Genomic DNA, 27,578 nt, shown 5'->3' with positions numbered 1-27,578 from the left:
CGACGAGTGCTTGCGGTGTTCGGCCAATCACAATGCACTGGGTCAGCTGGCCAATCAGAGCAGACTGCGCTTGTCGAAAGGAGGGACTTTGTAGAAAACGAAGCGTTTGAGAGAGGCGGGGCATAGAGGAACTACAATAATGTACAGTATTTGAAAAATAATGTGTTTTTTGAACATTAAAGCATGTCAACATATTCTGTTACACCAAATACACCAAATAATGATCTTTAAAAAAGCATCATATGGCCCCTTTAAAGGTTTTAAATTTACTAAATGAACTGATGAATTGCCTTTCTCCTGAAATAAATGACTCTGTCTAACGTAATTATATAGTCTTGGAACGTACCTCTTCAACTGCACTTGCTCATTCTCATTTCCCTCTTTATATCTGTTTGTGCCTGCAGGTCAGACATCTCCCGTGAAGTCTCTGAAACCTGTAAGTTCAGCTAAATGTCTTTTAATTACTCAATTTTTGGGATTGAATTTAGACACACTAGGGAATTTTGATGAAATGAAGATGAAACGGTGAATTATTTATCTGCCTCGTTCTGGGTTCTTCAGCGAAGTGCGTTCCTTGCAGTCGTACATTATTCACGGAGCAAGTGCCAAACGCTATAATGTTAATTTAAGAGCAGGATGTGGTGAATCACTTCAAGGCAAACACGAGCTTCTGCAGCGAACATCACTGCTGAGTCAACAGGCCCCTCAGGAGTGCTTCCTATTGGGCTTCTCTCACAAGTGTTTCTCATACAGGCTCTAATGTTGATTATCTCTCAGAGCAGTTTGTATAGCATTGTATTCAACACGGATATAAACAATGTGAGTCATAAGGACACGCTTTGAGTGACTGCATTAAAAATAATGAGATTTCTGCTTGATTAGTACATGATTAATAAATAGTCAAAAAAGACGCATTTGACTTGATGGCCTATTTAAAATAATTCACCCAAAATTGATCATTCTTTCAGAATTTATTCATCCTCATGTCATTCCAAACCTGTATGGCTTTCTGTCTTCTGTAGAACATAAAATATATTTTAAACGGAACAATTTTGGTTCCCATTGACTTTCATTGAATGGACTAAAAATACAATGGAAGTCAATGGGAAATAAAACTCATTAGTTATACATTAGTAATATAGTAACATACATCAATTATACATTAGTAACATTCGCTTGTGTTCAGCAGAGGAAAGAAATGCATATAAGTTTGGAATGGCATGAGGATGAGTAAATTATGACAGAAATATCATTTTTGGGTGAACCATCCCTTTCATATTGAGAGACGCCCATGTTTGGCATAGTACTCGGGATAGTGTTATTCACTGAAGTGCTGTAATGTTGATGAATATTTGGTAATGTTTGTTGCTGTGTGTGTCCGTCTGTTCATTTAGATCACTCCAGCTATTCCCAGTGCCCAGAAGCAGGACATTGCCACCAGTTCCATCAGTACTGAAACTCCCAGTCCAGCTGAGCCTGGGCCCCAGTCCCTCCCCTTTCCTCCTCTTGCCATCCGCTCCAACTCCCCAAAACTGGACCCGTCTGAGCTCTACCTCAAGTCTAAAGCCATGCTGGACAGCAAACGTGAGTCTAGAGAGCTAGTAGTGGACATGTGAAACAGTTTTGCCATTTACACCAAAATATTTATAGCTGACAGCTAATTTTGCTGGGGGGGGGGTTTCCAGCCGCCAACACTAAAGAACTGGACGTGTTTATCAGGAGGAACCAGGAGACTGGATTTGGGTTCAGAGTGCTGGGTGGAGAAGGACCAGACCAGCCAGTGAGTGTTGACATGCTTTGATTTGTCACTATATTGTCACAATGGAAAATGATGTGACCTTTAACCATGTTATCTCTCTTTAGGTGTACATTGGTGCCATTGTTCCTCTGGGTGCCGCAGAGAAGGATGGGCGTCTGCGGGCTGGAGATGAGCTCATCTGTATTGACGGCGTTCCCGTCAAAGGCAAATCTCACAAACAAGTTCTGGAGCTCATGACCAATGCTGCCCGCAATGGGCAAGTGATGTTGACTGTGTGCAGAAAGCTCACCTATCCAGGTTCGTACCCTGCTGCTGTGTATCCGTATGTGATAACTGCATGCTTGCATTTATGTTCTGACAGCTGTAGACATCCTTCGGAGGTTTCAGTCATATCTGACAATGATGTCTGAAAAAAGATCCCCTCCCTGTGAGAAGTGAGCATTTTGCTCCATTAGTTCTGAGTAAAGGGCCGAGTTGAGCTATAAAATAACCACAAAATCTAAATTTAATGACTACTGTTTTCAGTCAAAGCAAAAGACTGTTTATGTGTTAACAAAACAATGACTCAATGAGCTGAGTAACTATAAAATAAAGACGCCTCGAGACAACACACGCTGGGTAATTTGAAAAAAAAAAAACTTCAATTATGAAGCCATTCTGAAATTTGGCTTTATGCCTCATAGCAGTTTTTTTCAGCAGTTTCATAATGTTCTCTTTCAGTTTTGTTAAAGCACACTGGGATTTTGTTCATATGTTTTACTTCATGTTGAGCATTGGTAGAGATTTTTGCAAATTGTTTTTTTCATGAATCATCAGACCAAGATTGAATCGGGCAAACTATTTAAAAAACAAAAACAATACAATAGGTGTATGTCTAAAATTAGCAGTAGTAAAGAAAAATTTGGCTTTGATGATTATTACATATAAAACCGTATTACTTGCCAATGACCAAACACTTAAAGTAACTGCCAGAACAATAAAAATGATCCGCACCTCACTGATACATAAACAATCCCATTGCGATTTGGAGAATTAAGTTATAATTATAGAATGTATTAAGCTATTTTATAAATGTATAAAATATAATTTAGAAAATATAAAGCTGAAATAAAATAAAATAAAATAAATGTGATAAAAAATATATCTATAAAATAAATAAATAGAATATATTAAAAATAAATATAATAAATGTGTGTGTGTTTGTATGTGTGTGTGTGTGTGTGTGTGTGTGTATATATATATATATATCTTAGTACTTCAACTAATCTAAGTTTCAAATTTTCAGTTTTTGTTTTAAGTCTTGTAAACCATTTTGTGCTTTTGTCATGTATATAATTAGTACAAAAATAACTGTACAGTATCTTTGTCAAATCTTTGTTCATTTAAACACTGAATATTGCATATGCTTAAGCAGAAAGAGAGGAAGATGATGGGGATCAACCTCAGGCCCCACATGCTCCAGTGCTGGTCAACGGCTCACCCAAACCACCCCACATCGAGGTGTCCGGCCACAGCCACCCTCAGCCCTATGACGTCACTCTTCAGCGCAAGGACAACGAGGGCTTCGGATTCGTCATCCTCACCTCTAAAAACAAGCCTCCGCCTGGAGGTTAGAAATGACTTTCAAAGCTTTTTTCCATTAGTCTCTCCTTGTGTGTCTCTGTCTGTCTCGTCATCTCACCCCACCCTAATTTTCAAGCTTTTTGCTACTTTTCTGTCAGCTACCGAATGCACACCTTGTTCTGCTGCATTAGCTGTGCAACTACAAACTCATAACATTGTTGAAAATGTGGCTGAAATCTACATTATGTCTTTCATCCAGTCGCTTGAAGGGGCGACATACTGTACAATGCAATTACAATAATACAATCAAAGCTAGCTTAGCTGTGAAGTATTACAGTAATAAACCCAGAGCTGTAACAAAAAGCCTTATTCAGATATAATGGCTATACCATTAGCTCTGAATGTGAACGTTTGTAAGATTTATTTGTGAAATTATGCTGTAAAGTTGAAAATGTAGTTTGAAGCTGAAGGGTGTATTTTCCCTTGTGATATCTAGGCTGTAGTCTAGATAGTCAAGATAGTAATATTGTGAAATATTACACTTTATTTAAAAATGTAATTTATTCCTGTGATGCAAAGCTGAATTTTCAGCCGCCATTACTCCAGTCTTCAGTGTCACATGATCCTTCAAAAATATTGCTGTTTTGAAAACATTTCATATTATCAGTGCTAAAAACTGTTGTTTTTGTGGAAACATATTTTGTGATTTTTTTTTATATGTTAATTTCATAGTGTATATACCATGTAATGCATGATGTTTTTCCTGATCATGTGACACAACTGTAAACCTTTTGAGAATAATCAAATTTATTTATATGTATCAGTTATCACCATCTCAGATCTTGTGGTGCTTCTAGTCTGTCAGTATATCTAAGATGTATAAATGAAATAAGCATTGATCTCTGTCTGTCCTCAGTTATCCCGCATAAGATTGGTCGCATCATAGACGGCAGTTCCACAGACCGCTGCGGTCGGCTGAAAGTGGGTGACCGCATCTCTGCTGTGAATGGCCAGTCAATTATTGAGCTGTCCCACAATGACATTGTGCAGCTCATCAAAGAAGCTGGGAATGCTGTTACCCTCACGGTGGTGCCTGAGGAGGGTAAGCTTTTGAGGAAACTATATAATTTATCTTCACTATTCTGGTGAACAATAAGCTGATAGAAGGAAGCAGTAGAATGCATATTGATTTTTGTTGTTAAAGCATTTGACTTTGAGGATTGAAAGTGTCACTTGGGATGGAGTTGTGTGTGTATGTGTGTTTCTGCCACACTGAGAATCCTGTTTACTTTTCAGAACACAGCGGACCGCCGTCAGGCACTAGCTCAGCCAAGCAGAGCCCAGCCACCCAGCACAGAGCCATGGGACAGCAGCCTGCCAGCCGAGATGACAGGTACAAGCTCCATCCTGATGGCCAGTTCAATCACAACACACACACAATCACAGTCTTTACAGTCCACATACAAACATTTTACTGTTTCATTAAAAAAGTCTCAATGTATGGCTATTGATTGTTACTTTTTAAGAACTATGATCATCTAAACAACACGATTTAAGTATTTATTATGTGAATTTTTCAGTAGCCCCTCACTGCACAACACGAGAACCCAGGGGGCGTGGTTGGATCCACATCTAGGGGGTGGAGATTGGTAGGTTTAGGGGTGGAGATGGGTGGGTTTAGGGATCAGGGGGTGGAGACGGGTAGGTTTAGGTATATGTAAGGTGGGACGCCCCCTGTGTTCTGCAGTGAGGACCATCTCAAATTTTTTATCAGTTTGATTTAAGAACAAAATATTTTTATTCTGCATCATTTGCCATCAAACTGTAATTTTGTGGGGGGTTTTTTCCATTGTATATAAGATACATAAAATACTAGCTATGAAATTAGCGAGACAAAGATGACCATTAAAAACCAAACATTTGAAAACAATTCAATGATTTAAAATGTGATTGAAATGACATTTTGACAAAACTTCTGTGATACATGTACACAACTGTTCAGTTTGGGGTCAGTAAGGATTTATTTAAAGAAATAATACATTAATTCAGCAAAGATGCATTCAGTTGATCAAAAGTTACAGTAAAGACATTTATGTTACAAAAGATTAATATTTCAAATAAGTTTTGTTTTTTCCCCCCTTTTTACTCAAGAATCCACAAAAATATTAAGCAGCACAGTTTTTTTATTGATAATATTAAGGAATGTTTCCTGAACACCAAATCAGAATAAATGCAGTGAAACCAGTAATATTGTGAAACATTATTGCAATTTAAAATAACCGTTTTCTATTTTAATACATTTTAAAATGTAATTTATTTCTTTGATGGCAAAGCTCAATTTTTAGCAGCCATTACTTCACTCTTCAGTGTCACGTGATCCTTCAGAAACTGTTTTAATATGCTGATTTGGTGCTCAAGAAACATTTATTTTTATTATCAATGTTGAAAACAGTTATTTGTGAAAACCATGATGCATTTTTTCAGAATTCTTAGATGAATAGATAATATATAAATAGCATTTATTTGAAATGGAAATATTTAGTTACATTATAAATGTTTTACTGTCACTTTTCATCAATTTAATGCAGAATAAAAGTATAAATCTTTTTTTTTTTAATCTTACTGGCCCTAAGCTTGACCTTAAGCTTTTAAACAGTAATGTGTATATTAGGTCATTTTAGGAAATGTTTCCTGAGCACCAAATCATCAATAATAGAATGATTTCTGAAGGATAATGATAATTCAGCTTTGCTATCACAGAAATAAAATATAAAAAAAAAAAAAACAATATTACAGTTTTTACTGTATATTTGCACATACGGTATATAGTCTTGGTTAATATAGGAGACTTTTAAAAAAAATCTTAGTAACCCCAAATGCTTGAATGGTTGTGTACATTCAACGGCTGGACATTCTTAGTAGATAAATTAAACTATTGAGGATGTGTGGTTTAAGAGACCCAAATATACTTTTAGCAAATAATAAATACTATAGCTAAAATAGCTTGTCTTTTATAACTTCAAGAAACAGGGCCCAAGACCTTTGCAGATATGATATGTTATGCAACTTGACACCCTGCCCTCTCCACTTCTACATCTTTCCAATTTCAATTACCTCTTTCCATTTTCTCCTCTGTCAAGAACGCTCACGACCTCTCCTTTCATTTAAATCCCAATCCAGGTCATTCTTTTCAGCATAAAATTGAGTAGACTTGTTGTGAACTCGCTCCACAGTCATGGCTCAGATAAGAGGGGCAGCCACTGTCTAAGCTTTTGGCCACACTTAAGACCAACAAAAGAATGTAATGAGCTCCGCAGACCATTGAGGTCCGGAAGAGAGACTCTCAGCCTCTTTGTGCAAATTACGATTTTGAACTGCACATTCTCATGAACAAAACCACTCTTAGCTGCGCTAGAAAACATGACGTTGGATGAAGGGAGATGCTTTCATTTTGTGCAGCTGTTCATTAAATGCCCTAAAGTAGCGTTTAATTGTGTGTCATTTAGGAATGGCGTAGAAACGGAGGAGAGGAAGGACACTATGGCCCGAGCGGAGTACAAATCCCAGCCGCAGGGTGAGATGGGGACTGTCATCACCTCAGGACCAAAGCAGGTGAGATGTAAATGAGACGACGGCACTTCTTCGAGTAAAAATCTGTCTAGTAATAAAGTTCACAGATTATAATGCAACTGACTTAAGTACTTAATTTTCATGCAGCCCACGTTTTATGACAATTCAATTAAATTAAAAACTTTGAGATGGAAGCGTTTGTCACCTTAAGGATTAATACTATAGGCTACAGTGACTTTATGAGCAATGAAATGGAGGAAATGTTTGCAAAATATAAGTCATATATAATGCTAATAACAGAGTGTAGATATGCAAATCGTGTCGTTTCTCATTAGCACTGACAGGTGTGGTCGAGCAATTTGTTTTTGCACTCAGAACAGAATGTAGTGATATATTTAGTGTTTTAGATGAAAGTGTTACCACCTTCAAGTACCTGGGCAGCACAATCTCCAGCGACGTATCCCTGGACCAGGAGATCAATACCAGAGTCCAAAAGGCCAGTCAAGCTCTTGGGAGACTGCGCTCCAAAGCAGCGGCATTCGCCTTTCCACCAAGCTCAAAGTATACAGAGCAGTGGTCCTCGCTTCTGTACGACTGCGAAACATGGATGCCCTACCGGAGAAACATCAAACAGCTGGAGCAGTTCCACCATCGCTCCCTCTGGTCAATCATGAAGATCCGCTGGCAGGACGAAGTTACCAACCAAGAAGTCCTGGACAGAGCTGGCTCAACAAGCACTGAATCCATGATTCTGAAAATGCAGCTCCCATGGTCTGGCCACGTCATCCGCATGGGACCCGCAGAAGATGCCAAAGCAGGTGTTCTTTGGAGAGCCGGCCGCAGAGTTCAGACACCAAGGGGCACCCAAAGAAAAGATTCAAAGATAACCTCAAGTCACATCTAAAATGGGCTGACCTGAACCCAAAGCAGTTGGAACTTGCCGCCTCTGACAGAGCCAGTTGGCACGCCCGAACTAATAAAGCAGCCACCGCATTTGAAGAGGACCGTCAGCATCATCTTGCAGCTGCAAGAGAACGCAGACACAGAGCCGCCGTTTCCCCTGCCCCAACTACTGGCAAAACTTGCCCCCTCTGCAACCACCTCTGTGCTTCTGCCTTTGGGCTTCGAAGCCACATGAGGACCCACAGATGACTGCACAAAGCCTTGATCGTCATTCTCGACTCCCGAGAGACTCCCTACCAAGAAATGTGTGATAATATATTTGCATAGTTTAGCGAGTCTACAGTGCAATTAAATGTAATGTGATCGGTCTAAAGTTGAATTCAGGCTGTGTTGAGCTGTTTATTTTAACATGTAAAAAAATTTAACTGATATCTCCTTTTTCAGGGCTGTTATCCTGTGGAGTTGGAGAGAGGACAGAGAGGTTTTGGCTTCAGTCTGCGAGGAGGGAAGGAGTATAATATGGGCCTCTTTATACTTAGACTAGCCGAGGATGGTCCTGCACTGAAAGATGGCAGAATACATGTGAGCTCTCGTGACATTAACACATAATACACAAAGAACCGTAAGACATTATTACAGTAATAAATGAAACAATGAAACACCTCATATTAATAAATGGAACAGTGAAAAATACATAATGTTTTACTTGATTATATAAAATAGAATAATACATTACCATTCAAAAGTTTGGGGTTGGTAAGATTTTTAATGTTTTTTTTTTTAAAGAAGTCTCTTATGCTTATCAAGGCTGTATTTTTATGCATATATTATTATTAATTATTTGTAATTTGTTATTTTCATTATTAATGTTTATTTAAAATACAGAGAAAACAGTAATATTGTGAAAATGTATTGCAATTTAAAATAACTGTATTCTATTTTAATCAATTTTAAAATGTAATTTATTTCTGTGATTGCAAAGCTCAGTTTTTAGCAGCCATCACTTCAGTCTTCAGTGTCACATGATTCTTCAGAAATGGTTTAAATATGCTGATTTGGTGCTCAAGAAACATTTCTTAATATTATCAATGTTGAAAAGAATTATTTGTGAAAACCGTGATGCACTTTTCAGGATTCTTTGAGTAGATAATATATAGCTATAGATAATAACAGCATTTATTTGAAATGAAAATATTTTCTGTCATTAGAAATGTCTTTACTGTCACTTTTGGTCAATTAATGCTGAATAAAAATATGACCCTAAGCTTTTAAACAGTAGTGTGTATTTTAGATAAAAAAAAAAAAAGAATAATAAAATGTAATAAATATTTAACCATTATTATTATTATACATAATACAAAATTGTTCATTACAATTAAATTATGCAACTAATAAAATACGAAATAATACACATTTTTTTATGTTTTCTAACATGAAACATTTTATGATATAGTTTATTGATATTGTCAGTGGTTCTTGTTAAAATGACAGAGGAATCTGTGTTTGTGACCTCGCAGGTGGGAGATCAGATCGTGGAGATCAACGGTGAACCCACGCAGGGCATTACACACACACGGGCCATTGAGCTCATCCAGGCCGGGGGCAATAAAGTGCTGCTGCTTTTGAGGCCCGGAGTGGGCCTGGTGCCTGATCATAGTGAGTCTATTTAATACCTGACCTCTCAAACAAGTCAGGCCAATGAACCGACATACCCGAGAGAAACGTTCTCCATAGCAAACCACCTCTTTAGGTTTGTTCAGAAGTGCTCATTTGAATTCCGTCTGCTTCATGAACCGAGAAAAATCAGTTCCCTGAAGCCGACATGTTCCCCTCTGAGAAACAAATCATTTTTTGAAGATGGGTTTGTTTTCTACTGCTGTTTCAAAAGCCATTGAAAATGTATTGTGACGGTTATCTTTTCTCAACAGAGTGTTTTCTAAAGGTACTTCATGCAACATGGGTACTCTTGTTCAGAACATTATAACAAGATAGACTCATATAGAGTATAACCACGGTGGTTTTATTGAAATATTACAATCATCATCATACTTACCTTTATATTGCCTAAACATTGCATGCATATGGATCAACACCAATTGCAAAAATAGACAAGTACGCACACAAGTACTCAATTATTAGTGAATGAGGCCTATTGGGTGATTTGGGTATGTGGGTCATATGCATGTTATGTCAGATCTTCCTATCTTCATGCATTGCTGTCACTCTTGCTTCCTGTCTCAATTTTTGCTGGTTTCTTTCTCTCTGTCCGGGCACTGTTCTATGCACCTCTTTCTCTCTCTCTCTTCCTGGTTTAGGTCTGAACTCTTCCTCCTCCACACTGTTCTTCCACATGAAACCAGAGCATCACTAAAGGCTTCTCTACTTTTCTTGGTCTGTCCCTAATAACTTTGGTAAACTTTGCTTTCCTCCTCTATGCTTATTTTGTGTATGTGCAGTTCTACCTTTTTTTCCCTTTCATTTGCCTTAAAATGAACCTTCTGCTTCTGAAGGTCTCGAAAGAAAAAAAAGTAAATGTCAGTGGTGAGAATTCTGCAGATCAAATTTCATGGCCATATATATCTATATAAACATGCAGTGATTATTCTCTAGAACAGTTTCCTCTTTTGTGTTCATTTTTGTTCACACTTTCATAAAACAATAATCACATAAATTGTTGCTTTCAATTCAATGTAAATTTACATAAAATGATTTACAGTACAACAATTAGTATTATTTATTTACTATTATACTATTTATTAATATTTTGAATATGCTTTTATTTTTATAATTTCAGAATATATATATATACAGTGGGTACGGAAAGTATTCAGACCCCCTTAATTTCAGTTTTTCTTTTTTAATAAATCTGCAAACATGTCAACGATTCTGTGTTTTTCTGTCAATATGGGGTGCTGTGTGTACATTAATGAGGAAAAAAAATTAACTTAAATGATTTTAGCAAATGGCTGCAATATAACAAAGAGTGAAAAATTGAAGGGGTCTGAATACTTTCCGTACCCACTGTATATGCATGTATGTATGTATGCATGTATGTTTTGGCATTTTTAAATATATTTTTTGTCTATTTCTATTTAGCATTTTTTTTAGATTAGTAGTTTTAGTAATTTAAATACTTCATCTGAAACTTAGTTGCCAGCGCAAGATTTATCATTTTTAAAGGGTTAGTTCACCCAAAAATGAAAATTAGCCTGTTTTAAAGGGTTAGTTCACCCAAAAATGAAAATTAGCCTGTTATTTACTCACCCTCGAGCCATCCTAGGTGTATATGACTTTCTTCTTTCAGATGAATCCAATCGGAGTTGTATTAAAAATTGTCCTGGCTCTTCTAAGCTCTATCATTGCGGTGGGTGTTTCTGTTTAACAGTCCAAAACACGTTAAATATATCACGCGCATCCATAATAAAACGTGCCTCACATGGCTCTGGGGGGTGAATAAAGGCCTCCTGTAGCGATTCCATGCGTTTTTGTAAGAAAAATATCCATATTTCAAACATAATAAACACTTTTCTCTCACTTCTGCTGACTGTCGTACACGGAAGCTGTTCTGGCGGATGACGTAGGATGTATGCGTCACGCGCGCCTGCGCCTCTGAGATATGCTAGTCTCACGAGTTTGTTTACAGGAGCAAAAGAAGCAAAGTTTCCTTACTTTAGCAAAGGAAAGCCAGTCTCCTCTTGGCTTATATATCAAAATCCTCCGACATTTTTCTTTACAAGTCCTCGGTTTGCACGTCTAATTCATGATCGGCGTTTTGTTTTGTTCTCTCTCCGCGTTCGTCACTAATCACTCAACGCCGACGTCCTACGCCATCCACCGGAACTGCTTCCGCGTATGACAGATAGCGCAAGTGATAGAAAAGTGTTTATTACATTTGAAATATGGATATTTTTCTTACAAAAACGCTTGGATTCTCTACAGGAGGCCTTTATTCACCCCCCGGAGCCGTGTGAGGCACGTTTTATTACGGAGGCGCGCACTTTATTTAACGTGTTTTGGACTGTTGAACAGAAACACTCGCCCACTGCAATGATAGAGCTTGGAATAGCCTGGACAATTTTTTATATTACTCCGATTGGATTCGTCTGAAAGAAGAAAATCATATACACCTAGGATGGCTTGAGGGTGCGTAAATAACAGGCTAATTTTCATTTTTGGGTTAACTAACCCTTTGTTTTTCATCCACTATCTTTTATTTCAGCTTTATTTCAGTTAATATTTTTTGTTAATGATAATAACACTGATAATGATTAGATATTTTAATCAGTGACAGCACTTTTATTTGTAAGCTATAATCTGACGTCATAATTTAATCAAAATTGAAATCTTTTCCAAGAACCCCCTGGAGTTCACATGCCCTTAGTTGGGAGTACCGCTCTGGAATGATGCATCCTGGGTAAATCTTAGAGCCTAAATATGTGACCAAATATATTTCTTACCAGACAGTTAAATGAGAAAGAAATTGAAACCCATGTCAGGAGCCACCGGCTTGGTTTAATTTTTGGTTCTTGTTGCTTTACGTCTTGTGGCGTGACATTTTATCTTGAGGGAAAATTGCAACTTTGCCATTCTGGGTCTGACTCTTTCTCATAGCTGGTTTCATCTGCTTGATATGTGTCACTGTATCTGGAGGCAAAAAGCCACTGAAGACTGAAAACTGGGACGGTTTAATTGAGAATGTCTCTGCTGAAGACAGGTTAATTATGTTCAGTCTATCAGTTGTATTCTGCAGATTTGCTAAATCCAATTCGCAATGTTTAAAAATGTCATTTTTCTTCATTAAAAAAGTTTTACACAGAGAAATGAACAGCACATTTGAAACAGATTTAAAAGTACATTGTGCATTCACTCCAGTTATACTGTATCAACTTGTATGTACTTGGAGCGGCTCACCTCACCTACATTTTTTTTGCTCACCAAGACTGCATTTATTGTCAAAAATACAGTGGGAAAAAAACAGTAATATTGTGAAATAGCACTACAATTTAAAATAGCGTTTTCTCTATTTTAATATATTTTAAAATGTACATTTTTGTAATGGCAAAGCTGAATTTTCAGCATCATAACTCCAGTCCTCATTGTCACATGGTCCTTCAGAAATCATTCTTATATGCTGATTTGGTGCTCAAGAAACATTTCTTATATCAATGTTGAAAACAATTGTGATGCTTAATGTTTTTTTGTGTAAACCATGAAACGTTTTTTTTCAGGATTATGAGGAATAAACGTTTTATAAGAATAGCATTTATTTCAAATAAACAAATGACATTATAAATGCCTTTACTGTCACTTTTATTGCAGCTGTTCACAACATAATGCATCCTTGCTAAATAAAATAATTAATTTTATTCAGAAAACATCTTACTAACCATAAAGACTGATTTGCTCTTTTACATGTTACAAAACAGACTGAGTGCACCTTTAAAATAAATGGTTTTAATGTTATTCTCTATCTTCTGACACTAATTATTACCATGTTTTGCATTTCAGATGTTAAGGATATGATGACAGGTCCATCTGCAAACTCTCCAAGGTATTCTGCATCCAATGAGCCGTCGACACCAGCATCTCCATCCTTCATCTCTCACTCCCCTGAGGTCAACCCCTCTCCACCCGAGGAGCTCTTCTTCGACCCGGTGGGCACTTCGCACGGACAACTTCACCAACATTACAGAGACGCCAAACAGCAAACTAGAAAGAGCGACCCAAGCATGCCTCGCAACAACAATGACAATTTTACACTCCCTCGAAGACAGGATGGGAAAGAACGCTCACGGAGTCCAAAAAAGACTCTAAACATGGACAACAGGAACGACACTAGTGAACGAGAACCTCGATCCGCAAGCCCCAGGAAGACCAAGAAGGAAAACAGTGGGATCAGACAGGAAATGCCTCAAAAGGCCACTGACGGATTGAAGCCTAACTCTGGAAGGAGATACAAAGACGAGGACACTATGCATAAGCAGGACAGGGAAACGGGAGAAAGCAGATCTGAGGTCTCAAGAGGTGGCAGTGACAGATACCAGAGGGACAAGACAGCAGAACCTCAGAGGTCTGAAAGCGGTACCCTCAACCGGAAGGACCATAGAGGACGAGACAGGCCAGAGGACATTGAGGGCGTGCCTCAAGAGACTCCCCACAATGGGAACCCTACCACCAAGAGAGCCCCTATAACCCCAGGCCCCTGGAAGGTGCCCAGCTCCACAAGGGTTCAGCCTCCGGTGCATGGAGTCTAATGCATTTGGGAGCAGTTATTGATGTGAATCACTGTGGATTTTGTCTTTTTTTGTATGACTATCACCATCTACACTGATAACATGCAGCGTTTGTTTGTGTCCACCAACAATACGAGCCTCAGTTTTGTTTTGTGCCAATCAGACTGCAGCTGCAGACTCATCCATGTCTCTTTGCTCCTGTGACGATAACATGAAGGATGCTTTTCTGTGAAGGTTTAAAATGTCTGTTAATATTTAAAAAAGGGATAGAGAATAGTTCATCCAAAAATGAAACTTCTGTCAGCATTTACCGGTATGACTCTGCAGAACACAGAAGAAGATATTTTGAAGAATGTTGGTAGCCAAATCAATTTGGTGACCATTGGCGTCTATTGTGTATGGACCATAAAATCTTTTATCTTCCACTGAAGACAGAAATACAGGGCTGAAACGACATGAGGATGAGTGAATGATGACAAAATAGATCTTTGGGTAAACTATCCCTAATTCTCCATCTTTGATTCGCCGCATGTCCTTACAAAGACTTTTCCAGTGATGCAACTGTCCTCAAGATCCAGTCCTGAGAAGTGACTCTGTGTAGGCTGTGCATTATTCAGCTTTTTGCAGTGAATTTTCCACATATCCATCTTTAAAAGACCAGAAACTTGTGGTTAAGTATATTGTTTACTACTTGTGTGTTGATGAAGACGCATATGTAATTTATTGAAATGAATATGATGATATAAACATATACATGTATAGAGAGGTATAGATATTTGTATCCATTCTGAGCCAGGTCACTTATTAGTGTTCCAGCTTGCCGATATGACTTTCGGCTTCCTAACAAACATATTTTTTCACAGTGCTATAGCTTTTACAGTTAATCTCGGTGGAGCATTTGCAAGGTGTGTACATTTGGGATCAAATGTTCACTCGTATCATTAGCAGGTGAAGCAGAACTGGGAGAAATTCAGATATATTTTTGCATACTATCCAATCTAACATATATTTTTTCTTATTCCTTTTAGCACATCAAATGATTCATACTGCATCATTTTCCCAATATTGGGAATTCATATTCATTTAAAGTGTCTTTGTGCATCTGTATCTTTCAGATTAAATGTCAAGATGCTGTCTTATATCCAAGGGAAATGTAGCTCCGAATTATGTAATAAACATGTTGGATGTTATTCATCAGGTTCTTAAAGCCTCAAACAATTGGCACAGATTCAGACACAATATATAACAATGTCTAATTTCTTTTTTTGTAACAGTATTTTTGAAATACCATAAATATTGAGTGTCCATACGGACAGTGCAGACATCAGTCAAACATTGCATATGCTGCAGCGCTTCTATGTTTTGTCATGATGAAAAATGTGAATACTTTCTAATACGATTTATGATTGCTTCGTGATCATTAATCTCAACCCTTTTGTAGCTTGTTTCTCTAGTGCATCTCATGTCCTGAGGTTGTATGTATGATACTGTGGCCTTGCATTGCTTTATCTTACACAAAAAAGCCTTGTGGTCTCTACATTGTGGTAGTTGTAAATGTTTATAAAAATACAATGTACAGCACCTGTATAAAACTTGCCTTCGTTAGGGGAAAAACAAGAAAAAAAAATCTATAAATCACTCCATTATTTTTTTAAGTAATTGAGAGTATAAGCATATATAGAGAGAGTGTTTAAAGAAATTAATCTGGTCATGACCTTCTGTTCATGCACTGATAAATAAAGATTTACTGAAAAGATGCCTCTTGATCTTTTAAATTTCTGATTTCCTACATTATTTAACATGAGTGACCGTGCACATGTTTAATTGCATTTAAGGGGGTGTTCACACAAAAGTGATGGGAAGTTCGATTCAACATCCGTGAACAGGTTCTTTCGAACAGTTCATAGCAAAGACCCAGTTCGTAAATCGATTCAGCGATTCTTTTGTAATTACGCCATCACGTGGTCCCATACCAACATATTGATTCTGTAATAAAAACATGGTTATTTTCCAATCTATTGTCACAGTCTGTTGCGGCGATGACTGAATTTTTTTTAAACAGTGTAATTTAGAACCTAAATAAAATTTACATTTACTTAAACTACTACAATTAACTTGAAACTTATTTAAAACAATTCATACAAACAAGCAACACATTTTTAGTATTTTTATTTAACATTTTTCCATTGCACAAAATGTTCTTACCATCGTTTCTTGTTTCAAAAATCAGTGAGCTGTTGAATCGAAAGAATCACAAACCGATTCCGTCCGATTCGTGAACCGTTTAAGCCAGGGCTGCGTTTCCCAAAAGCATCGTAAAGTTGAATCAATAGATTCTTGAAAAGATCCGACTCATATGAACGATTCGTTCACGAATCAGACATGGTTTTTAATTTGACACGCCGACTTAAAAAACGCAAAGCTCGTGCCGCCAATGACAGGCAGATTCGACGCAATATCCGAAGACGTCCTTCTGACTCATGTTGTATACATAGACCACCCAAAAATAGCCCAATTAGCAAGAAAGAGTCCTGTGTAAACGCCCACTAAAGAAATCCAACACCGTGCAACTATTATTTCCAGGATGTTATGTGCTGCTCTCTTGTTGGTTGTGAGCTCAGCGCAGAGCGCATTTATCTCCACTCAACGAAACGGAAACACCCAACCTCTGAAGCTGCTACAGCATTACGTCAGTCGCTGGCCGCGGTGCGTGCAGCAGCGCACGCAGCCCTTGAACCGTGGCAGTTTAAAAACATCACTACCCACGAAGCTACCAATTGTGCGCATGCGCGCTCCGAGCGGGAAAACTACAAATGCGTGAGCTCCGATTGGCTACGGCCAAAAGAACTACAGCTCCCAATAGACATGCGCAAAAAGTCCCTTTTAAAGCCTTTTAAATTTACGTGCAAAATGGCTGCACAGGTCGATCTACTGCGCGTCAAAGTAGAGAAGAAGAGAAGTGACAGTTTTGACAAAGCCACCAAAGAGAAGAAAAAGAAGAAAAAACGGGAATGTTCGCCGTCCGATGACAAGCGCGAGAGAGCGGAGAAGGAAGCGAAGAAAATAAAGCTACAACACCATCACCAACATGCCCAACAACGAGCGCATCCACCGCACCAACAACAGAACAGCCAAGCGCGCGACTTCAGCAAAGAGCAGGCACTTGTGCAACACCGCCATCACAACCATCATCACCATCACAGCTCAAAGAAGAAAAAAAAGAAAAAAAAACGGGAATGTTCGCCGTCCGATGACAAGCGCGAGAGAGCGGAGAAGGAAGCGAAGAAAATAAAGCTACAACACCATCACCAACATGCCCAACAACGAGCGCATCCACCGCACCAACAACAGAACAGCCAAGCGCGCGACTTCAGCAAAGAGCAGGCACTTGTGCAACACCGCCATCACAACCATCATCACCATCACAGCTCAAAGAAAGAATTAACTCCGGGATGGCCGCCGCGCAAAGTGACACCAGCAGCGGCTCACGTCCCGCAGAAGACGGTCCTGCCGCCTTCCCCGCTCTTCACTTTCACGCCGCTCAAAGTAGCGAAGGCCGAGACCCCCAATAACAAGCCCAAACACACCGAGAAGGACGCCAAACTCAAGCCCAAGAAGGAAAACACCGAGGCGAATGTTAAAGTGGGGGAATGCAAGAAGAAGAAAGGTAACGTTAATGGCGTTTAGACGTAAGCCAAACGATATTATATTTCTGGCTGGCTTCAAACTTGAGAAGTGCGCGGAGAAAGTGCCGTTAGCCTCCGCTGCTAACCCATGCGCGAGCACGCCCCCGTTCAAAAGAGCTCAGTGTACGTGCAGATGAGCAGAACTGCTACCTTTTATTGAGAAAGAAACTTTTCACCGCTGCCAACGTGCTTTTAAATGAAGTATAACTGAATATTTTTTCGCTGCTTAGTATTAGAGACGTTCTCTTTGCAGCTGTCATGTTTACTGTTTACTAAACTCGCTGTAACTACAGTAATCTGTAATTTCACAAACATAAGTAACGCGATACTACTATTGCTTTTTATTAACACGATATCATAACAATGCCATGTTTTTAGAGACAATACGTTGATGTTTTTGAAGTGTTTTGCGATACCGTATATGGTAATAACTATACTGTATTATTATGCCAAATTTACACTTCAAAGTTGACACAGGAGTGCTTCTGAAGTGGCTTTCAGCCGTCTTTACACAGAATGTTTATTGCGGCACAAAATGTGTGCATTCACACAGCTAATACAACTGTATGCTATGATACTAGGGGCTAATGTGGGTCAGAGCAGGCTTAATTTAGCCTGGCTTTTATGCGCCATTATGTCTTTACATAGAATTTTGAGCAGGCACAGAGCAGCCTTAACTCGACTGTGTTAAGATTTAAAACACAGTACCATAGTATTACCATATGTCACTATCATTGTAACATGGAACCGCCAAACTCTTTTTTTTAAAGAATTAATATGAGTTGGGTAATAACAAAAACTGTAGTAATTATGGTATCGTTCGCAAAACTGTGGTCAGTATTTACCATGGTAAATTGATGTAAATGTAGTATTAGATATGTAGGAGCGTATTACAGAGATAACTTCTTTCAGGACCACCAAATGTCCAGAATTGCTGGACTTGATTACCAAGTAGTATCTAACAACTTTTCAAGTATCCACAAAATAATTTTACATAGGTAAACACCTAGACGTTATGAACAAAAGTTTTTCTAAGTTCTACCATCTCTGTTGATCTTTTCAGAGCCCCATAATGAGAATGGCAAAATCCAGACCCTGGAAGAATACCTCCTAAAGAAAAAGAAAAAGAAGAAGCGGCATCGTGAAGATGAGCGTGGCAAGAAGTTGCGCGTGCACAACAAAGAGGTCCAGACGCTGTGTACAGGATTAACAGGAGATGCTCTGCCATCTTCTGAAGACCCTGTGTTGCATGCGTACATCAAAGATGAAAAGCCATGTCCAAGCTTAGGTGAGTACTACACTCCCAAAGCTGAGAAGAAGCCGTTCCTCTCTCACCGAGACCACTTCATCCGCAGCTCGTGGCTTCAGACCAACACCCCCTTCAGCAGTCTGATCCATGAGGAAAAGCAGCCCAATGGAGGGGCGTCTGTACTACACGCTTACGCAGATGAACTGTCTTTACTGCAACCGGGGGACACTGAAAGATTCGCCCAGGAGTTTCTGGCTCTCGCCTTTGCTGAACACCCTAAAGGAGCCGCACGCTACGCACTCGCAGTGGTGCACGGAGCGGCTGCCTACCTGCCTGATTTCTTGGACTATTTTGCCTTCAATTTTCCAAATACACCTGTCAAGATGGAAATCCTTGGTAAAAAGGACATTGAGACCACCACGATTGCCAACTTCCACTCTCAGGTAGGATGACGCTTTGCACTCATTAATTTTGCGTTGTACATTCAAGCCATGGCTTGTTTTTGGCAGGATACATTATGATGTGTAGCTCGCTAAATTAAGTCTATACCAATCATTTAGCCTTTCCCACTTTTAGAGGACTTTTAAAGCAGGTGCATTTATTATTTACACAAGTCAGGTGGCTAGAAGGTGGCAGTTCAAAGTACAATAACAGTCTTAAGTGATGTAGACCAAATTTACCCGCAGTCAAATCGTCAGGCTTTTTTTCTACTGTCACATAGATAAAACAAACTGAAATTATTGCATTCATTCTCATAACAAGCAGGAGAATCACAGTTTAGGGAAGTTATTTTAATTTTATGGCAATCTAAAAACCATATTACTGTAAATCTTGCCATAAAGGGGTCATATGATGCGATTTCCATTTTTCCTTTCCCTTTGGAGTGTTACAAGCTCTTGGTGCATAAAGAAGATCTGTAAAGTTGCAAAGACTAAAAAGGCTCAAATCCAAAGAGATATTCTTTATAAAAGTTAAGAGTCAACTAGGCATGGGCCGGTATGAGATTCTGACGGTATGATAACCTTAGATAAAAAAAAATATCACGGTATTGCGGTTACAGCTCTAAAATATGTTATTTTTAAATGTCTGGGTAAAAAAACAACTTTTTTTTTTCCACTGAACACATTTTATTTTTAAGAAACATATAGAACATTTTGGAACAATAAACATGTCAGGCTAAATAATTAGAATAAATAATTAAAATCTCTTAATTAAATGCAGTCAGTCACTTAAGTGAGCCTATACCTGCAGCTCAACAATAATCAGAACATAAATTATTTTCTGTAAAAAAAAAATCCCTATAAAAAAATAAATAAAATGCAGTCACTTAAGTGAGCCTAAACCTGCAGCTCAATAATCAAAAATATAATCAAAACATAATTTCTGTAAAAAATAAAATAAAAAAATAAATGCATGCATAAACCTGCAGCTCAACAAGGTTTTGGAGACACGCTCGCTTTCTACACATTCATCTTTCAGTCCAAGTTATGATGCAGGAATGTTCACCTTTCCCGGATTAAGTTTGGAGCTATGGTTTGGAGCGGTGAGGTACGAGGATGTGTGCACATACACACATAAGGAAAGAGAGAGCGCGAGTGTCACACCAATGCCGGCTGTTCTGACTCACAGACTGTAAGTACGTTTTTTATATTTAAAGAATTTGCCACTGATGATTCAAATGCGAGTTTTGAGCAGAGTAGAGTAGGGCTTGTTGTTTGTCGTTTCTCCGATCACAAATGCAGACATGGTTTTACGTTTATGCGGCAAAAGACAGTATAAGTCATTATAATCCGTAATTATGTCCCCACTGGATGCAACAAATGCCTCGTTTATAATGGGTTTTAATGTTTTTGTCTCGTCGCTCCGGCCGGACAGGGCATTACAATATGGTAAGGGGTGTAACATTTCCGTCACACGCTTGAGGTATTTGGCCAATCACAACGCACTGGATAGCTGGACAATCAGAGCACACCTCGCTTTTTCAGACTGATGAGCTTTCGTTTCAGAAAGGCGGGGCATAGAGGAGAAACAATAATGTACAGTATGTGGAAAATAATGTGTTTTTTGAACCTTAAACCGCATAAACACATTTCATTACACCAAATACACAAAATAATGTTCTTTTTAGCAACATCATATGACCCCTTTAAGGCAGGTACAATAGACAATAACTATAAGTAATGTTTAAATAATTGTTCTAATTCTATGAGAACTATAACAATAATGACACAGATGAGAAAAATAATGAGTCACTTTCAGAATGATTTTTTACAGATGATAAAAACAATGACAGCCAATCAGAATCCACCTGACTTGAAAGAGCTTGAGCATTTAAAGCAGCAAATGACATGACCGCAGCTTGTGCTTTTAATAAACACATCATTATTGTTCCGTTGGTGTGAACAATAATATAGTTATCTTTCTCTGCATAAATGGGCCTTTAAACTTTTTGTTTGTATCATGAAACTTTAAAAAGTAGTATATACTAAAGTTCTAAAAAAATGCACACTATTGATATTATTATATCATTATATTTAATGCACACTAAGATAAAGGGTGTGTGTTACGATGTTTCCCGGATTTGAAGTGCTTTTGTGTTGCAGGTGAACCGAACGTACTGCTCTGGGACATATAGAGCTGGTCCCATGAGGCAAATCAGTCTGGTCGGTGCAGTAGATGAGGAGGTGGGCGATTACTTTCCGGAGTTCTTGGACATGCTTGAGGAGTCTCCGTTTCTGAAGGTTAGGACATAAGGGCCTTTCGCACCGCTTTAGTTCCAGAACTAAATGTACAGTACTAAAGTACTGGGACGATTTTGCGCGAACTATTTCCCAGTACCATTTAAAGTGTTGCATTTACACCGAGAGTGTGTACTAAGAAGTGACGTAAGCCGGTCGACAGCGACGTCATTTGTGCGCGGCGTTCAACGAAAGTCGACGTATACGTAAAGCGATTGAAAGAACGGAAAGGAGGACTAAGAATCTCCAACCACAACTGGCAGTGCTACATTTGCTACAAGTGCCTGCACTTCAGCGTCCGTCCATCTATCGCTGTTCTCCATACTTGCGAAATAAGTTGACACAATGTTTACAGTATGTTTACACAGCATTTTAAATCATGGCGGGTGAGGGTGTTTTCGTATGCGTTTGGCCAATCAATGTCTACTTGCGTCACGATTAGTACCAGTTGTGCTGGTTAGACCCTGCTCCAGAGTAGGAGCTAATTTGGTTCTCGAAAAAGGCAGTCCGGTACTAAAATCGCACCCAGTTCCGGTGGTGCGAAAACGCCAAAAAGTGGGTAGTTCCACAATTAGTTCTGATACTATGAAAAGGTTCCCGTGGTGCGTAAGGCCCTATAATCTCTCACAGATGAGTGAGTTTGAAAGGCTTTGTGCTGAAGGTGTTTTGTAGTGCAAATGGTGTGTTTCAATTCACTGTTTGCCTGCAGAGTTTCTTACGATTTGGACCTAGATGAATGGTATCGTCTTGCACACTTATGTAAAAAAATTAGTTTGCATCTCTTTACTTTTAAAAACCCCATAACATCAAAATTGGAGATTTGTGACTTTTAGTCCATGTTTATTTGCTGTGAGGTGTATACCATCCAAATGTTGGAGGCCTGAAAGATTTTTTTTAATGTTTTTGAAATTAAGTCTCTTATGCTCACCAAGGATGCATTTATTTGATCGAAAATGCAGTAGAATGTCAAATGTTATTATGATTTAAAATAACTCTTAAATATCTCTATTTTAATATATTTTAAAATGTAGTTTATTCCTGTGATGGCAAAGCTGAATTTTCAGCTGTCATTACTCCAGTCTTCAGTGTCACATGATTCTCCAGAAATTATTTTAACGTGCTGATTTGGTGCTCAAGAAATATTTTTTATTATTATCATGCAAAGAGTTGTGCCGTTTAAAATTTTTGTGGAAATAGTTTTTTTTTTCCAGGCTTAATGAATAGAAATAAAAAAAACTAGAAATAAATATATAATAATATAATAGAAATATATAATAAAACTAGAAATAAAATTTAAAAAACAGCATTTATTTGTAATCAAATTTTTTTGTACCATTATTAATATCTTTACTGTCACTTTTGATCTATTAAATATATCCTTGATGACGGTAATATTTTATTTTAAAAGCAAAAAATTAACCCAAACTTTAGTGAATGCTAGTGTACTCCTAAAAGTTGGCAAAATAAATGGACCAAAATATTGGGGCATATACATATTTTTATAGAATAAAATGCACCTCTAAAAGCCAATAATAATGTCATGACTGATTTATTTTTATTCATTTTTCAGATGTTTTATCCAAAGCGACTTACAAATGAGGAATACAAGCAATTCTTCATACTGATAACTAACAAATTGATAACTAATAAGTCGTAAATAATAAGATTCTATACTAATTTGTATTTGTATACTTATTAATAAAAATCTAAACTAAAATCAATGATTTTTAAAGATACTCGTGATTTTAGTCATCATAACATTATATTGTACTGCGAGATTTGCTATTAAATTTAACTTTTGTTATTACATTTATTATTATTTTTAAAGATTAAATGAGTATTGGATGATGGCAAAGGTAATCTAAACGTAAAAATAGGGAAGATGAGCAATTTATCCAATATCAATAAAAAGTCTAATATCAGCCAGTAACTGATATGCATTCCTAAGCAACAGCAAGTTGCAAGTCATGAATAATGGCTGTGATATGTTCCATCTCAATGTCCTGTTTCAATAGGAAATATGTCACAGAAAAGAAAACTCTTCATCCAGTTGTTTCTTGCCTTCACACTTTCAGACAGCAGTCAGGGCAAGACTACGGCACTGTTTTAACTTCTCAACTTGTGTTTTAACTTGTTTATGCAGATGACTTTGCCATGGGGCAGCCTGTCTTGCCTTAAGCTTGACTGCAGGTCTCAGAGTGATGATGGTCCCATCATGTGGGTGAGACCAGGAGAGCAGATGGTCCCCACAGCTGATATGCCCAAATCTCCATTCAAGAGACGAAGGTATTGATTCAACCGCAAATTGAACGCTTTTTTTTTTTTTTTTAGATTAAAACAGTTTGAAGCTGTTTGTAGTGCCTCACAAAACACTTTCATTTTGTTTGTAGATCAATGAATGAGGTCAAGAACTTGCATTACCTCCCGAGAGCCAGTGAACCACGTGAGGTGCTCTTCGAGGATCGGACGCGAGCCCACGCTGATCACGTTGGCCAGAGTTTCGACTGGCAGAGTACAGCAGCTGTGGGTGTCCTGAAAGCAGTGCAGTTTGGGGAATGGTGAGTGCAGCCATCTGCCACACAGAAACATATGCACATGCCAGTACATGTAAAAAGCCACGTGTAATTAACCATAGATAAAGTGACCTTTGATGTTCTCATCTCCCATAGGAGTGACCGGCCACGGATAACCAAAGATGTGGTCTGTTTTCACGCTGAGGACTTTAATGATGTCGTTCAAAGGCTTCAGCTAGACCTGTATGAGCCACCTGTGTCACAGGTAGGAGCTGTGTTACTGCTAAATGGATTGTCAGACTGTGGGCTTGTGTGTTTTTATATTAGTCATGGTTAACATGGCAAGTTAAGTTGTGTAAGCACAACTTATGAGTGAACTTGCTTTTTTTGACTTATTTATGTGATTACCATGTAGTTTCTTGGGTATTACATTCAGTATTCTTTTTTTTGTTGTTGTTTTTATTATACTGTCACTGATGCACAGCAGTGTGTATTTTAAGTATATAACTAGGCCTATATAGTCTGCATGTTTCAGAGCAAAGTGCGTCACTGTGATCATTTACACACGCGCAACTCATGATCCAGTGTTTTAAGTGGCTCAGCTCACAGTAAATGCTGCAAACTTCATCTCTGCCTGTGCTGTGGAGTTTAACATGCATTTCGGATTGAAACCTGAACCAGTTACACTTTGTTTACATTTGCATAATATCCCACAATTTTGTAGACGGATGATTACAGCATTTCATGCAGATTTGTAATGAGAAGTGTTTGTAAACCTGTTGTCACAAACACTTAAAGGTTCAGTTGCAGTTAAAGGGGTCATCAGATGCTAAATTCACTTTTACATGTTGTTTGAACATAAATGTGTGTTGTCAATGTGTGTACACATCTACCCTATAATGATAAAAATCCACCCAGTGGTTTTTATTTAATCCCTAAAAATAATATCCCCTTTTTCAAATCAGGCCATTCTCAGCTTCTTGTCTGTGTGATGTCGCACAGAAGAAGGCCGCTCCTTGTTGATTGACACGGCCGTTTTACCTTAGACGCCCTGAGTGAGCTGTAACAGTCCGACCACCAATAAAGAGCACGTTTACATGCACACCAGTAAGCTGATAACTCACAAATATCAGCTTATTAAAATAACCAGTTTTCCCCGTTTACATGCACATCAGTAACCTGACAACGCAAGTAAGCTCCGTTTACATGACTTCATTAATAAATCAGGTATTTCCCTGTAGTGACGTCAAAATATAATCATTTGTGTATCTGACTCAGAGTATTCCATACATTTGTCAGTTGTGATGTTAAATTACGCTTGCAACATGTCAGCGAGAAACTTACAGCTCATATATTATCCTCTCATGCAATTATAAACGCAGCATTGTGACTGAACCACTTCTGCTGCACGAGATGAGAACACATTTTTATCATTTTCTAAGTCATGAAAAAGTCTGCTTTTGTGATATATTACCTTCTTTCTTTACTGTGAAACGTTTGCTCCGTCTAGATGTGCTTAACTCTGCACTAACGATGTGTTCCTGTTACGTATCACAAATGCGCACTTCAATAAGCCGACAGAAAGCGGGTTATTGCGTTTACATGCCGCACGAAATCGGGGTAAGAGCCAAAAAACTACCCGTGTCGACCGGTTTATGCTTAAGCCATTTATGACCGTACTCCGATAAAAGAAAACGGGTTACCGAGTTTACATGACCAAGTGCGTTTTTGGCTTATTAAGCATAATCGGCTTAAGAAGGTGCATGTAAACGCACATTGTTTCGATGCCAGAGCAGGGACATAGACAAGAATGGCTCCATAGAGATTGTGGTGATTTGTTGTTGGATGTGATAATGGACATAGCAGTCATAATTTACTCCCGACATCTGAGCCGCTGAAGACACAGTGGATTACGTTTGTTTTTGAAGGGAATGCACCCCGATCTACCTAAATGTGTCTATGTTCGCGCAAATCATTCGTGATTCAGCTTCACTTACAGCAGAAGTGAGTGAATTTTTTTATGAATCTTTGCAATCGCTGTTCCTAATTACGTGCTAGTTAGCAAGTTTTGCGGCTAAAGTAAACAGTCTCTCAGAGCACTTCTCGTCACCCCACAGAAGAGAGGGGAGGGGTGAGCAGAGGTCATTAGCATTTAAAGCAACATGCAAAAAAAACGGGTTGATGTCTGCAGAGCTGATTTTGAACAGGTAAAAAGGGTGTTGTTTTACAGTACCATTGAGAAATTTTAAACAAAGCATGTTATAGACTTTTCATTAAGACCCAAAAGAATCATATCAACTTGTGGAAAATGGGCATCCGATGACCCCTTTAAAAGCTTGAGGGTTTAATTCTTGCAGTGAAGAAATTCAGTCATTGTATTTTTATTTGTAAAATAATGTTATAATTGCTATACAAATTTTTTTATATACTATACATTTTTTATTTTACATTTCAGTTATATTGGAATAGTAATATATTTCTTAGAAATAATATTAATGCTAATAATAATTATGAATAGTAATGATTAAAAGTTATTATTATTATTGTTGTTGTTATCCCACTTAGTGCTAGCATTCCTGAGGAGTCTCAGATAGTTTTGGCTGATAAGAAAATACTTTTGACTATGGTCGAAATTAAGTTAACTTTGATACTGTTCAAATTTTATGCTGTTAATGTTGTCAATTTCTTCCCATGATATCAAAAATAATAATATTGAACATTGAAACTTTTTCAAGGTGTTGTGACAACACTTGTGTAGTCAACAGCTTTACTTTTTAATTTATTTCATTTATTTTAAAAGACTTATTTGTCAATTAAATTGAAGTATAAGAGCTGGCAAAAATAATAAGTAACATTTATGGAATATCACATGTGTTGAATATCACTTGCTGTGATTCAGCCATAGACTGAAGGTAATTTTTGATTAAGCTTTTATACACTTTTCAAACAAGACATTGGGCCTCATTTATCAATCTAACATAGAAACGAGCGCAGATCCGTGCGCACAAATCAACTTACGACAGAGTTCACGTGTGATTCATGAAACGTTCATATGCTGCCAATCTCATCGTACGAGTGATCGCACGTTGATAAATGTGGCGGCAGAAAACAATCGTCATTTGAATATCACGCCCCTAAAAACACCTTGGTTTAGAAGCCTCGCCCCTAGAGTTTACAACATGGAGAAACGAAACCCGACCAAAAAGAGGAAGTAATCTCATGAAAGAGAAATTGATCTTACTCCAAAAAACACCCGTTAACCTTGTAATTGCAAACAATTAGGCTACATTAATTTGTCATTTATATGTATATTAAAATACTGGTAAATATAAACAGCCTATTTAGTTCCCCTCACTCTACAACA

The 27,578-nt window shown here is 38.0% G+C and overlaps 2 protein-coding genes across 5 annotated transcripts in view; both read left to right on the top strand.

Annotated features, from left to right (window-relative positions):
- Positions 1-15,801, top strand: part of magi3a (membrane associated guanylate kinase, WW and PDZ domain containing 3a) — a 149,442-nt gene extending 133,641 nt beyond the window's left edge. For 3 of the 4 annotated variants that reach the window (XM_016460475.1, XM_016460474.1, XM_016460473.1), the window contains 11 exons: positions 405-436; positions 1,395-1,584; positions 1,686-1,780; positions 1,864-2,056; positions 3,174-3,368; positions 4,239-4,424; positions 4,619-4,715; positions 6,829-6,934; positions 8,240-8,377; positions 9,313-9,451; positions 13,304-15,801. In XM_016460475.1, coding sequence (XP_016315961.1) covers positions 405-436; positions 1,395-1,584; positions 1,686-1,780; positions 1,864-2,056; positions 3,174-3,368; positions 4,239-4,424; positions 4,619-4,715; positions 6,829-6,934; positions 8,240-8,377; positions 9,313-9,451; positions 13,304-14,049 — 2,117 coding nt within the window. In that variant the 3' untranslated portion in view covers positions 14,050-15,801. Of the gene's footprint in view, positions 1-404; positions 437-1,394; positions 1,585-1,685; positions 1,781-1,863; positions 2,057-3,173; positions 3,369-4,238; positions 4,425-4,618; positions 4,716-6,828; positions 6,935-8,239; positions 8,378-9,312; positions 9,452-10,110; positions 10,207-13,303 lie in introns of all 4 variants that reach the window. The other variant, XM_016460476.1, reaches the window with a different exon arrangement.
- Positions 15,802-16,327: 526 nt separating this feature from the next.
- Positions 16,328-27,578, top strand: part of LOC107668555 (round spermatid basic protein 1-like) — a 15,065-nt gene continuing 3,814 nt past the window's right edge. Inside the window, exons 1-7 of the mRNA XM_016460471.1 lie at positions 16,328-17,223; positions 17,449-17,695; positions 18,778-19,406; positions 21,567-21,704; positions 23,845-23,987; positions 24,092-24,259; positions 24,371-24,479. Of these exons, the coding sequence (XP_016315957.1) occupies positions 16,618-17,223; positions 17,449-17,695; positions 18,778-19,406; positions 21,567-21,704; positions 23,845-23,987; positions 24,092-24,259; positions 24,371-24,479 (2,040 nt within the window). The 5' untranslated portion in view covers positions 16,328-16,617. The remainder of the gene's footprint in view (positions 17,224-17,448; positions 17,696-18,777; positions 19,407-21,566; positions 21,705-23,844; positions 23,988-24,091; positions 24,260-24,370; positions 24,480-27,578) is intronic.

Source organism: Sinocyclocheilus anshuiensis, unplaced genomic scaffold (genome assembly GCF_001515605.1).
Source record: "Sinocyclocheilus anshuiensis isolate Anshui unplaced genomic scaffold, SAMN03320099.WGS_v1.1 scaffold32, whole genome shotgun sequence".
In the NCBI taxonomy this organism is placed as follows: Eukaryota; Metazoa; Chordata; class Actinopteri; order Cypriniformes; family Cyprinidae; genus Sinocyclocheilus; species Sinocyclocheilus anshuiensis.
This window is presented reverse-complemented; position numbering and strand designations above follow the sequence as displayed.